Below are 14702 nucleotides of genomic sequence, written 5' to 3' on the forward strand. Positions count from 1 at the left end.
TCGATTATATTTGGTATTCAAATTCGAGAACAAGAACTGAAGCAGACTATGAATAAATTTCATGACAAATTGGTTTAATTTTCTTAAATTGTCACTTGATATTACATAACTGACACAAATAATTATAATTAATTATAAATTCCAAAACATATGAAAGAAATGTAATCTTTAATTCCTGTTTTTGAAACAATTTCTTGGATATATTAAAAATGTAACAAAAACCACATATTTTTCCAAATTTGTACAACTTTTATTCTTTTCTATAAATAGTTATATCATATACATCTGAAAGAAACCAAAAAATCATGACTAAAATAGCTTCACAACCAGTTTGTTTCCATTGTCGCGAAATGTTCGTTACCGATAAGTAACGAGTCGGTCGCTGAGGTAACACCTGTCAATATAAATTTTGCTGTCTATGCCACTTCAAATTAGATCTATTACATGTTTCTCTGTATTGGTGTTCTGATTATCTGGGAAGGAATGTGTGTAGGTAAAAAGTAGTAAAGTGACAGATATACAAACAAACACAATTACTTACATTAATTTATAACCTATTATTGATGTTATACTCACAGCTAAGCTTCGAAAAATATTATAAAACAAGGGAGGCATAGTCACAAAATACGCCCGTCGAGAGCTTGTTGTGTCGTCATTCTTGTATCTGACCTTTGACCTCTAAGTGTGACCTTGACCTTAGACCTAGGGACCTGGTTCTTGCGCAAGACACTCCGTCTCATGATGGTGAACCATGGTGGCAAGTTATATTACAATTATCCATGCATGAAGAAGAAATGCTCCGAACAAAGGCATTCTTGAATCTGACATCTGACCTCTAAGTGTGACCTTGACCTTAGACTTAGGGACCTGATTCTTGCGCATGACACTCTGTCTTATGATGGTGAACATTTGTGCCAAGTTATATTAAAATCCCTCTATGCATGAAGAAGAAATGCGCCGGACAAAGTTTTTGGATGCCGCCCGTCCGCCAAGGGCATTCCCATAATACTCCTATCATTCAGACGGGCGTCTAAAAATGGGAGAAGATTCTGACTGAAACAATATGTATTAAAGCCTATCTAGAATTGATCTAGAAACAAGCATTTACAAAAAAGTAACAACAAACAAAACAAAAACAAAAAAGCAAAAACAAAAACAAATATTAATCCATCTCAGTTGTCAAAGATTAAGACGACGATATACTAACAATGTCGTTAACACATAGAATTAGGTTCGTACTCTGTAAACACAATAGTTTGAAAATGCAATATGCGTATAAAATAAAGGCAATACTTTGATTAAGGCTAAAACCTGAATTTTGAACGAAAGAAGAGCATACTTGAAGAAATGAACAAATAAAACATAAAAAGCCACACTGCTATGGTAGTGACAAAGAGCCAAAGCTAGAAAGAGGTTAGGGAATGAAAGAAATGAAAAAGAAAATCACAGTCTGCTACAGCTGACCCAACCCGAGCTACTGGTATCGAATTAATCGCGACTAGGGTTTTCTTTCTATTTGATATTTTCCGCCATTAATTTTAGTCTTTTTATATATTGTTGTAAAGTTGTAAGTTTGACTTTATTTTGCATCTGATATTTGTATTTTCCCCAGAATAGCTTAGTTCTCAGACAGGGTAACATAAATCAAAGTTCTAATGGGCAAGAACCGTAAAATTTAAAACTTTACTATTGCCGCTCCTGAAGACCTTTTGCGCACTTTTAAATTCGATGCCGTTTTAATACTTCATTTCATGTGTTTTTTTTTTTGTTTAAATTCTTTGATATGTAATAAGATACTCTGGATAGACTTGTGAACTGTCAAATACAACAAATTCCCGGAAATTCCAGTAACCATTAGCAACAACAGAATCACATTGGTTTCTTCCTCCACAGGAACAGTTATCTTCACACCCATCTACGCAAGGCATTCCAACAAACTTTCTAGCTGCCTTTGCCAGATAAATTCTTCCTAGACACGCTCGTATCAGGAACATCTGCTTCTCGCCCTTGAAGTCTCTTTTTTGCTTTGGATCTTGAGAAGAAATTAAAAGTTTGTATTAAATAGCATGTTTTACTTTGGAAAAAAAAACTTCTTAAAACGCAAAATGCACAAACCATGTTAATGGCTTAGCGCCCTGTTCCACTACAGTAACAATATTTTGATGACCAGTTTCTAATGTAACTCTAGCTTCCATTTCTACGCTCAATGCATCAATGGTTCCTACTCTCTATTTTTATCTTTATCTAAATTAACTAATTACCATTTTGCACCAAATCCTCCTTTAACATTGTTGCTTGTTTATTTGTGTATGAATTTTCTTTAAAGTTTCAATATCTAGTTTGATATGAAAGTAAAACGGTTTAACAAGTATTATAATTATCATTTATGATATTTCTCATTTAAAATTTAACTTCGAAATACAACAGTCCTGCTTTGCAAAAAAACAACGTTTTCTTTCTAACAAATTGTCATTTAAGTTCAGTAATTTCAGAATAAAATACCACGAAGTAATGCTGAATTACCTGCTCGTGTTTGTAGTATGAACATGGTGGCTTAAATGAGCCGTGCCATGAGAAAACCAACATAGTGGGTTTGCGACCAGCATGGATCCAGACCAGCCTGCGCATCCGCGCAGTCTGGTCAGGCTCCATGCTGTTCGCTTTTAAAGCCTATTGGAATTGGAGAAACTGTTAGCGAACAGCATGGATCCTGACCAGACTGCGCGGATGCGCAGGCTGGTCTGGATCCATGCTGGTCGCATACCCACTATGTTGGTTTTCCCATGGCACGGCTCAAATGTAGTTTAATTAGTTGTTTCAACATCCTAATTGCATGTAATCGTTTACCTACCTGCGTACTGATCTGCTTTTGTTGAGCTCTCGGCGGCGTACACGCCCTTACCAAACATTGAAGTATCACTTCCAAGTCTCAGACCCTTCTCAGCTATAGACCCAACTTTGTCCATTGTTGTTCCGTGAAACAAGTATGTTTCATTTATATCCCGACATATCTCAGCTGATAACACTGACCCATCTTCCACGTTATCGGTTGTCATGATACCATCTCCACCTGATCCTGGAATATTCTCTAGAACTTCAAACGGAGCATGTGATCTTCTTGCCTTCCTTCTCAACACTTGTCTTCTCCTTGCATAATGACTGAACAACTGCCCGTTCTCAATTCTTTCAACTTTAATCACTTTGATCGTGCTGTAATTGGTAAGTCCGACCCCGTCCCGGCCATGTCCGACAAACTGGCTTAACCAGGTTGATGTTACTATTGCTTGAACGTCGTTAAAAGTTTTCCTGTCGACAGCGACGCGGACCACTCTACCTGAGCCTGTCCCTTGCGACGACCAGTAGCTTGGAGTTCGGCACTGAATCATAGGGTTTCTCAGTGACAATGAATGAGCTGCATGTAAAAACGAAATGTATAGAAATAAAGCACTCAATGATTTAGTGAAAAAATCATATATAAAGAGGGCCATGATAGCCCTAAAATCGCCCACTTGGCTCAAGTAGGTACATGATTTCTTCACAACAGACCTGTACACAATGCTATATGCCAAATATCTAAGCTCTAGACTTTGAGCTTTTAGATAAGTGAGGTTAGTTTTGACGCCTCGGGCATGATTTGAACAAACTTGGATGAGGACCACTAGACCATGCTACATTATATATACAACATGTCTAAACTCCGGGTCTCGCAGCTGCAGGCAAGAAGATTAATATAACTTACATGAACATGTATAAATAAGACTACAGTTTTGCCGAAGGGAACTTACCTGTTCCATTATCGTTGCTGACAGCACGTGCCCTTGCTTCTCTCACGAATGCCTGGATATAAACAAATGAAACAATATCAGTTTATCGTCTTGCATCAAATTACTAATAGCAGTGTGTTCAAATGATTCTTAAATGTACTAAAGATTGTTGCTGTTACTGCACAAACAAACTGCGACATAACTAAGAGGTCTGAGACTCTCAGAGTTTTAAAAATCTGTTCCATGTAATGCTCTTATATTTGCTTGAAATAAGGAAATGTGGATGTTCAAAGGATAAGATATACTTTTTTGTCCTGCACTGGTAATTTGTTATAACACTGGCTCATTTTGACCAAAATGATTGAAATGTGATATAACTTTAACGTCGTTTTACATTCTGTGGAACTTTTTTGCCCTACGTAGAGTGCGCATGCGCGAATTTTTACTTCCGTTGCTAAGGAACGGGCAAAGTGTAAATTCATCTCTATATATATATAATTTTCTTAAAAGGTTACTTCAACTAACAGAATATATGTGGTGATCTCTATGGTATATTATAATGTTGACATATTGCAGCGATGTAGAGCTGTTTCCATTGCTGAAATCCTCGATGCACTGAAGTGTTGTGTATGCCACCTTATCTGCTGGGTACTTGAGTAAGCCGGTACCAAGTGCTGGGAATGCTATTGAGTGAAATCCAGTATCATTTGCAGATTCTAAACATTTACTTAGTAAAGACTCTAATTCCTGAAATAATGACAGTTAATATGTTATAAATTAGCAGCAACGCTTACTGGAGTTCAACACGATGTTTCTCTAAGATCAATACATCGATGAACAAAAAAAGAGTGACATCAGTTCGGAAGGGTTTGCAAGACGTTTATTTCTGAGCAAAAGAATATTATTCTCATCCATCAGAGGTTCGTCAAAATCCCGATACGATCCCGAGGAACCATGGTAGACCTCTGGTATGCGAGAATGAAGAATATAGATCACTAGTGATTAACTTAGAATTATTTAGCGACATGCACAACTTATACGAAACATTCTGTTAAAAGTATATGTAGAATAACATCGGACACTTGTCCTTTTTCAAGAAACACTGCCTATTTAGCACGAGTCCGAACATTCGAATAAGACACTAGTGTTATTCTACATAGACTGGTCATTGTTTCACGTTGTGAGTTAGTTTTTATCTAAATATTATAGACTACAATGTATATTCATTCTATGTAATATATTTACATTCTTCCATTTTGTAGACATATATGGCAAGACTCAAAAACAGGTTTAAGTCACCGAAAGATATAAACGCGGAAATAACCTGTAGAGAATTTCCTCTCCCCCAAGGACGAAGAGCAACAAAGAACAGTTTCTGACAGGGAAGATTTCCAGAATCCACAACGGCCACTTCATCTCCTTGCAGGCCATCCGGGTAACTACCATTGCAGTCAAGTTGTACCTGGTTTCCTGCCGCCTGCAGTAGGTCACGTGCTACCCTTCCTTTAGAAAGGTCAAGGCTAGGACTGGCTGCACAAACTATTACATCGGACTGAAAAATGGTTTTAACGTATTTTCTAAATTGTCAATATATGCAACACTTACATGCATGCTTAATGTACAGAGTCCCTAAAATGACATACTCAATACATTTTTTTACAATTTGTTGCTGTAACGGAAATAGTCATTATGACGTAAAATGACTAAAATCACTGTTACATATTTTCAAAGCTTGTTAGTTTAGCATATCAATCCAACTGAGTTGCAATACTATCATGTGTATGCACGTTTTGAACAAAGACCCCCTGTTACGCCGAATATTGATCCAACATAGAGGCTGCTCATTTTCTGATAATCTATATAAAAGATACCAGTACCTTTTCTAATTTCAGATCTCCTTTCAACACATAAGCATTTATTCCAGATCTTCCGAGAGACACTTTTTTGCGCATAGCTGTATACTTTTCGCTGCTTGTATACTTTAAATGTGTTTATCAAACCGCATCTGAAAGTTGAAAATATTACTTGGGAAACCCAACCCATCACGATTATATCAATGAACCAAAGTACATGGTATGGATTGGACAACAAAATATTCATGCAGCGGATACCTATATTCATATCTTTTGACAATAATAGAAGAACTACAGCTAGTGTGAACTACATACCTTAATGTTGCTATAAGTATTAATCATACTGCCTAAGTAACTTACTTCTGACCTTGACTCTGATGATACAAATTGTCTACTGGCTACCAGAATACTATGCATTTAGCCAGCTATTGTGATCTTGTGATTATCATTTAAACATGTAGGGTTCAGACAAGAACATGTATTATATATTATACTTTTGACCCCGCCTATATTTGAAATTAAAATCGGAATTAGGATAACAAGGCAATAATCTGGATATAAAAAATCCTTTCGACCTTTGAACTCTATAGGACGTATACTGTGTACTGTAAACACATCAGAGATACACACCGTTAAGGTGAGTGCGACCTTTAAATTTTTTTAAAATACATCTATGAAAAATTAACGAAAGAAAATTGAGGATATTTCTGATTTATTCCCGTTATCCGTTTGGCTCTTATTTAAGCCACATTTGTTTGGTGCGCTGTCAAACTTGGCCACTAACGGCACTTTTTGGGCGTCATTTCTTGGCGTCATTTTCATTGTTTCTGTAAGGTTTTCAGCATATCCCTTTTTCAGTTGCAAGCGGACACGAATGAAATTTATATATTTTTAAAAGATTTAAAATTCCCTTTCCTGTGGTTTAAATTTCGTGAATGATCTATGACGTACCTTAAGACTATGACGCATTAAAGCGTCAGACTTACACAAAATGTAACGTAGAGTTTAGCTGGAAAATTGTCCGTTTTTTGAGTATAACATTTTTTTGGGTCGAGGAATTTTGTTTAAATTTCAATCATAATGCGCAAGTATATTTACTTGCGTTTGATTAACAAAAAATTCTATGTCACCTAATTCGTTTTTTCAGTACGACCGATTGTGTTTCCCCACCCCGAGCTAAAATGCGACGTTACTTGGTGGTATATTTACAGTTACGCTAAAGTTTCGGACGATTTCGGAAAACTTGTACTATGGAACAAGTTGTCGACATTTTATCGTAAAAATATACGTTCAATGAAAGCATATACTGAAATATAAAAAACATCACATATACAGTAAATCGAATTATAATAGAAAAATTAAGTAAACGCGATGTTACTTGGTGGTATTTTTAAAGTTACGCTGATAGTTTCGGACGATTTCGGAAAATTTGTACTATGAAGCTTATTGTCGACATGATTTTGTTAATTTATACGTTTAATGTTAGCATAATATACTGAAATATAAGAAAATAACACATAGGCCTATAATTCGGATTATAATAAAAAAAATGAAGTCCCGCCTAGTTTTGAGCTGTGAATTTTCGGGATTTTTTTTCAATTATGATTAACTTGGTTAGCATTCGAGTTTAAATTCTTATGCGTAAGAATATATCACGAAGGCCTACGGCCTGAGTGATATATTCTTACGCATAAGAACGAAAAATTCGGGTTATTCTACGATAAGGTCGCTGACTTCAAATCACTTGCCAAATGGAAGTTTTATAACAGAATGGCATAATGTCCAAGGCTAATTTCTGTAGAACAAGCATCATTAATTTTGTATTACATAAGGCATTAACTTTTAAATACATTAAAACATCAACATATTTTATCAATGAACAGAATGGTCATGTTCCAAAAATTATTTCAAAATTGGACGCCAAAACTTTGAAAAAGAACATTCAATTATAGCTTTAACTAATTTTTCTGGTGTCAAAGATCAGAGAACACGACTGTATGAATTTTCACTGGAGTTGAAATATTTCAAACCAAAACCAGGAACTATTTTTATCGGAAGGCGAATTTTCGTTGAACGTGGGCGGGCCTTTTTGACTGTTCTGTTATAGGATGACGGAAGGATATCTTGACATTTATTTTGATTTTCTGATACTTCTAGAAAGCAGATCAGTTATTTTTGTAGCAAGGTATCGTAAAATGTAAATATAAGAATTGAATGCTATTTATTTTGTGCGTTCATATGGTTATTATGAACCACACTGGAAGGCCAAGTATCGCTTATGTGATTCATGAATTTGCAGGAAGTCCCAATGTACTTTATTCCGTATAAGCGCACAGAAATTATTATTCAATTCTTAAATAAAGTATACATGTGTTCATACGTGTTACAACAGAATATATGCAAAGTACCTTGCAGTAAATACTCTAGAATGCCTATGAACTGATCAGACTGCTGAGGGCAAACTTTGACTTATGCACAATTTAAAAACAGACAAAATGATGAAGCTATTTCAACAGATTCTTATTTCATTCTTCACCTAAATTTACGGTAAATTCTCTTTTAAATATTGCAGTTAGGGAAATGTTGTAAGCATTATATTGATTTCTAGACCAAGTTATTGTTTGCCATCTGTTGCATGTTTTTGATATCACAATCGTCAGCCAGTCTGCCTAACCCTCTGAGCTGTGACATTCCGTGCAAAGCATAGTTGTAAAGTCGTATAAATACTATAGCCGACTTATTAACGGTTAATAATGTTACAGACTGATAGCCGCACGAGAACTACATGCAGATATAGACTTGTCATAGTGCACTACTGCAGGAAATATAAATTGGAAGTACTGGACTGGGAACAATCTGACTGAAGTGCATCTCCTATTACGCTACGCATAGGATCTGAGAACGACCTATTCATAGCCTCGTTCTGACAACCCCTTTCGCTAGCCAATCAGAGCCTAACTTACAACATCTTGCAAATCTACCTGTAGCCTTGACTTTTGATATTTACAATTCTTGTGTCGTAATGTATCAGATAGCCGGTTAGCTCAGTCGGTAGACCACTTGCTTTGTAAGCGAGGGGTCCCGGGTTCGAGCCCTAGAATGACTGCAAATTTATCTTACTCTTTGACATTCGAACAAGTCGTCTGATTGGATAAAATAAAAATAGCAATACTGGAAATCCAAAATATACAGAAGACGAATGTGAATGGGTCGTTCTCAGATCTTCGTTTAGAAGATCAAGTACTTTAGTCAGATTGGGACTGGGAAATTCATGGCATGATTAATTTTGATTGATGTATTTTTTTCTGCAATAAATTTTGGGAGATGAGTGTAAGGACATAAGAAGAAGTCGGCTGGAATTGAAATTTGGTTTCTTTATACTAACCCCTCCCTCGACGGAGTGATGTAGGGTTGAGTAAGTGCTTTGAAGTATAATGACATGGAAATATATAGTCATAACGGTATGGTTTCCATGTAGAAATTAATGAAGTGATAGTTTATATGACTGAAATTGAGTGTTACACTATGGCAATGAGGATAACAAAGTCTAAATGTTAATTTATGATCTGTTCTTTTTGCTGTCGTTGATTCTCTTTGATTATAGGATAGGTAACTTTTTTGTCTTTAGGAAATAATGCTTTGGAATTCATAGTCTGTTGTTACAGACACGGCTGCTTATCCTTCCAAATTTTACTAGTGATGGACAATTGCCATAAGGCAAATTGTTCTTATGGTCAATAGCAGCCATAGTATATATGCATCTGAAATCATGTATGTATTTAGAATGTTAAGTGTTTTCAGATTTAAGTATGTATTTACAATAACAAGTGCAAGTGGAGCAAGAAAAATAAACAACAAGATTTATAAATTTTGATCAAAATTTTGATAAAAGAGCAACAGCAATCTGCCGACACAAACTTTATTAGTCAATGACCAAGACAACAACATACTCATACGCTATGACATTGTCCCTACACCCATACCCACTCCTGATCAGTTTTATATTGCTTAACCCCAACCAAATATATATATTCTACGATAAATCTCACTTGGGAACTTCTTATTTCGATTCTAACACGATGCATGAGTCCATTATAACACATATTCACATCAAATACTAATAATGAAGATAAAACAAAAATTTAATGATGCGCTTTTTGACAGAAGTAATTTCATTAAAATCGCGTATTAAAATCGAACGCTAATAAAGTTTATTATAACTGAAGTAAAAACCAAAAGTTCACAACTCAAAACTAGCCGGGACTTCTTTTTTCTATTATTATCCGATTTACTGTATATGTGTTATTTCTTATATTTCAGAATATGCTTTCATTGAACGTATATTTTTACGATAGAATGTCGACAACATGTTTCAAAGTACAAGTTTTCCGAAATCGTCCGAAACTTTAGCGTAATTTTAAAAATAACCACCAAATAACGTCGCATTTTAGCTCGGGGGTTGGGAAAACAAAATCGGTCGTACTGAAAAAACGAATTCGGTGACATACAATTTTTTGTTAACCAAACGCAAGTAAATATACTTGCGCATTTATGATTGAAATTTAAACAAAATTCCTCGGCCCGAAAAACATGTTATACTCGAAAAACGGACAATTTTCCAGCTTAACTTTACGTTACATTTTGTGTACTCGTAAGTCTGACGCTTTAATGCGTCATAATCTTAAGGTACGTCATAGATCATTCACGAAATTTATATCACAGGAAAGGGAATTTTAAATCTTTTAAAAATATATAAACTTCATTCGTGTCCGCTTCCAACTAAAACAGGGATATGCTGAAAACCTTACAGAAACAATGAAAATGACGCCAAGAAATGACGCCCAAAAAGTGCCGTTAGTGGCCAAGTTTGACAGCGCACCAAACAAATGTGGCTTAAATAAGAGCCAAACGGAAAAAGAGAATAAATCAGAAATATCCTCAATTTTCTTTCGTTAATTTTTCATAAATGTATTTAAAAAAAATTTAAAGGTCGCACTCCACCTTAAGGTGACGTTCGACGCTTTATGAACTTTTTTTATATATATTAAGAAAGTATAAACCTATATATCCTGGAAAGTTATTTTTAAATATTTAAACACATAAAACAATTTAGTACTACAAAAATACAAGTCAAGATAACGGGAAAAACATATTTTAATATCCGTCATCAGTTCTAAACCAAGCTTAGTTAGCTGTCATTGGCTTGTGCCATAGAATTTCGATCATTTTATGCCTTTATATGTGTAGTGAAAGAGGGTCATACCCCATTAAGAAATATCATTTTTCAAAATTCTGTGAGACAATTTCCAAAAGCATGGAATAGTGTATTTATAAAACAGAAACTTTTGTGTAAAGGGAATTTCCTGCTGTATGCCTTGTTCAGAAATGGACGATTGGAACGACATTCTATTCGCTTTAGTGGTCTAAAATTGTATATATTAACATAATTTCTTATTGTAATAAAACAGATACAAACCTTTAAAGATTTTAGTAAGAGAAGTCATTGTACCATAGAATAGTAGGTCACTAAGCATATAGTGTCTTTTATGATGCTGGTAATATATAATTAACCAGTTTAATACTTTCGTCAAGTCAATATAAAATCTTCATTGGGGTCCTACAGAACAAATGTAATATTTAAAACTCATCTGACTTTGCTGTCGACCAACAATATACATGATAAATGTGAAAATAAATACATGTACATGTAGTTCGTCCAATTTATGAATGAGATAGTTTGGTCAAAGTCTTGGACCCTTCCAACACCTCTTGACTTTAACCTAGATGACAAGGGTCCGAATACAATGCAAAACATATCGCAACATTGAGATAAATATTAAACAAAAGCTGGACAATGATAGCTTTGGGTTAAAGATACTGACTGCCCCAGACAAGAAACTGAATCACGGTGTGTGTGCATATCGGATCCCTCTCTATGGTAAATGAGAAAACGGATCCCTCTCTGTTCGCGCACAGGACATTCTATGTAAACAACGAACTCTAACGTCAGGGAGCTCGGCAAATCGAAATTTTCGTCCTGAACACAGGTTTGTGCATAAAAACATATAAACCACGGGAAGACGTAGCTATATACCCTTGTTTTCTTATCGTTATATTTGTTTTATCAGTTGACACAAGTCCAAACGAAGATGGAATGTAGACGGAGGGTACTGGCCCGGATGAACATCGTGCGATGTTTATGAAACTTCATACGACTTTCTTGAATATAGCAAATATCTAGTACCTTAGATGTGAAGTTGTTAATCCTATCTTATTTGTAAATACACTCTATATGGTTATTTTCATCATATTTCTTTAAAAACGCTCTACTTTCGATTTCGTTAATGCATGGGATCCCTCTCTGTCGGTGCAATTTTGCCTCACAGGATCCCTCTTCACTCTCTGCACCCGGCACGGGAACCCTCTTTGACAAACTTTTCTATCGGCACCGGCACCCTTGACTTTAGTGTTAAAATTTTGAGATGGTATTAAAAACAACATCTTTTCTTAAGGAAATAAATCATGGTGTTTTGTCTCCCGTAATATGCTTTTAAAAATAAAAATAAATTAGCTATTTCATATTAAATGCATATTTAGATTTAATTATCAAATTTACCTTACCTTAATTATTAGTGATACTAACATCACGTTTAAACTATAATTTGTATATTCTGATCTGTTTAATTACCAATGTTGAGTATAGATTTGTTGTTATTGGATCAATCTCCACATTACCGGTGGTCTAGCACTTTCGTTTTCGATTCCTAGACTATCTATATGTTGGTTTGATTGATAAAACAATGGTTTTGTCCTTGTATATTTGGATTCTTTTCCGGAGTTTTGCATTTCGTTATTTTTTCTTTCGATTTTAATCGCAAGGCCGGGTACATTCTTTCATATATTGGGGACAACCCAGGATACATTAATATCATTTTGCTTAAAATTGTTGTAATTTTATTTATCAATGAATTGAAATCGCACACTATTAAGCTTTAGTAATGAATAACACTATTTCATAATGAAGACTTCCAATTTAGCGTTTGATTTGCATTAACAGTGAAATGCTATTGCTGAGTGTACACTCTTTTCCTGATGTGCGATATCACGCTATCTGGGCTTTCAGTATGTTATTTAAGCATACTCATTTATTACATGTATGTGTTTAAATGCTTAATATTATATTGTTTATAGTTGTCTTTGTTTATATGTTTGTTGTTACCCTGTTGTAAATATGTTGTGCTCTTCAATAATGGAGGAATAAAAGGTATCTATCTATCTATTCATGTATAGCTAGTCTGAAAAGATTGGCATTTCAGCGGCACATCTGTACCATAACAAATAGGTGCTGCTTTTAAATACGAATACCATCTCATAATTCTAACACTGAAGTTAAATTGAGAGGGTGCCGGTAGAAAATTTTATCCGAAAGAGTAAAGAGATTGCGCCGACTGATAGGGATCCCGAAATCGAAAGTAGGGCGTTTTTAAGGAAACATGCTGAAAATAACTATAAGGTCCTGTGCGCGTACAGAGAGGGGTCCGTTTTCTCATTTACCACAGAGAGGGATCCGATATGCATACACACCATTTTATCCCACCTAACCTTGACTTTGGAGATAGGAAAAATTATGTGCACCACTAAAACTAGCGCACTTCTGTCAGTATTGGTGCCAGGTTTGAATAAAATCACAGGAGTCTGAAATTCTATCAATAAGACCATAGAAGTCTATATTTACAAAAATACACCCTATATATATATATATATATATATATATATATATATATATATATATATATATATATAGGGTGTATTTTTTGTATAAGATTATATTATATGTCTTATTGATAGAATTCAGACTCCTGTGATTTTATTTCTACTGGCACCAATATGACAGATCTGAATTTCTATCATAAGACCATAGAGCTATATTTACAAAAATACCTATAATCTAATATTATATATATATACATATATATATATATATTTAAATATATAATATATATATATATATATATATATATATAGGGTGTATTTTTTGTAAAGAGACTTATAATTATATTGTCTTATTGATAGAATTTCAGACTCCTGTGATAAAATCGAAGAACGTTATAAAATTACGGCACGGGCAGTGTTTCGGACACGCAAGGGCAGATCAATTAAAGGGCATCCTCCAAAGACATACACTAATACTCTTTTAATCTTCCAAGAAACTGTTAGCAAACCAAACATCAATTTTAAGTCTTAAAGAAAGAAAAGTGCCATGCAGCCTTATCTGCTGGCTTGATTTTGGACCATGTACACCACCAGACTGTACAGCCAGACTGTACAGAAAAACTGCTGCCATGTTCAATATTACAATGTATATTCAAAGATCCGTATTATTTTCTTTGAAGGACACAACTAATCATTTAGCAACGAAAGCTTCAAAATGATAAAATCTCAAATTATTAGCTTTTAAGAATTAAATCTTACCTGGAAAATTATAGTATCCAAACAAAACTGCTGTCATGTACATACCTTTATCATCTTATAACAAATAAAATTTAAACTTTAAACATCATGACGTTTTTGGAAATTTTATCGGGAAGTTTAAAAAGCAGTCACGCGATGCATTTTTACTGTTCATTTCATGTTTCATTTCACCAGTTTTGGGTACATACAGGTTCAGTATCGAACAAAAATAGTGGCTTAGTTCATGCATAGGATAGGGACCATGAAGTAAAAGCTTCGTCGATAAATCAATATGGATGGGGGCATAGAGACCGACCGTGGAAAACAATATTTTTTTTTTTTTATAATTCAACGTACTGACCTAATTTTTGACATGAGACGACTAAATTTTCAACTTCACCTAGATGTCATAAATCAAAACATTCTGTTAAATCAGGCAGAAAATAAGGTTTCTAGAGTGTTAAGGTTTCTCCTATGATCTGCCTCAGTGGTCTAGTTTTTCACAATAGATGTCCCAGTTTAAAACATTACTTATATCTCATTGTAACAAACATTCTGACCTGGTTTCATGATCTGGTAGAAAATGAACTAGCTTTTACCTCTGATGATCAGTTACAAAACGGACCTAGGTTTT

The 14702-nt window shown here is 34.7% G+C and overlaps 1 protein-coding gene across 3 annotated transcripts; it reads right to left on the reverse strand.

Annotated features, from left to right (window-relative positions):
• Nucleotides 1-1666: 1666 nt before the first annotated feature.
• LOC123547196 (uncharacterized) lies at nt 1667-14262 on the reverse strand. 3 transcript variants are annotated; one of them, XM_045334113.2, is made up of 7 exons: nt 14090-14262; nt 5642-5769; nt 5089-5316; nt 4290-4511; nt 3786-3837; nt 2852-3412; nt 1667-2032 (listed from the first exon to the last, which is right to left on the reverse strand). In XM_045334113.2, the coding sequence occupies exons 2-7, from the start codon at nt 5714-5716 to the stop codon at nt 1770-1772; spliced, it is 1401 nt and encodes a 466-aa protein (XP_045190048.2). In that variant the 5' UTR covers nt 5717-5769; nt 14090-14262; the 3' UTR covers nt 1667-1769. The 3 variants fall into 3 exon arrangements, with proteins under 3 accessions (XP_045190048.2, XP_053407436.1, XP_053407435.1); XM_053551461.1 differs by having other exon boundaries at nt 14135-14158; XM_053551460.1 differs by lacking the exon at nt 14090-14262 and adding an exon at nt 12239-12376.
• Between the last annotated feature and the right edge of the window lie 440 nt (nt 14263-14702).

This window comes from Mercenaria mercenaria, chromosome 9, assembly GCF_021730395.1.
Source record: "Mercenaria mercenaria strain notata chromosome 9, MADL_Memer_1, whole genome shotgun sequence".
In the NCBI taxonomy this organism is placed as follows: Eukaryota; Metazoa; Mollusca; class Bivalvia; order Venerida; family Veneridae; genus Mercenaria; species Mercenaria mercenaria.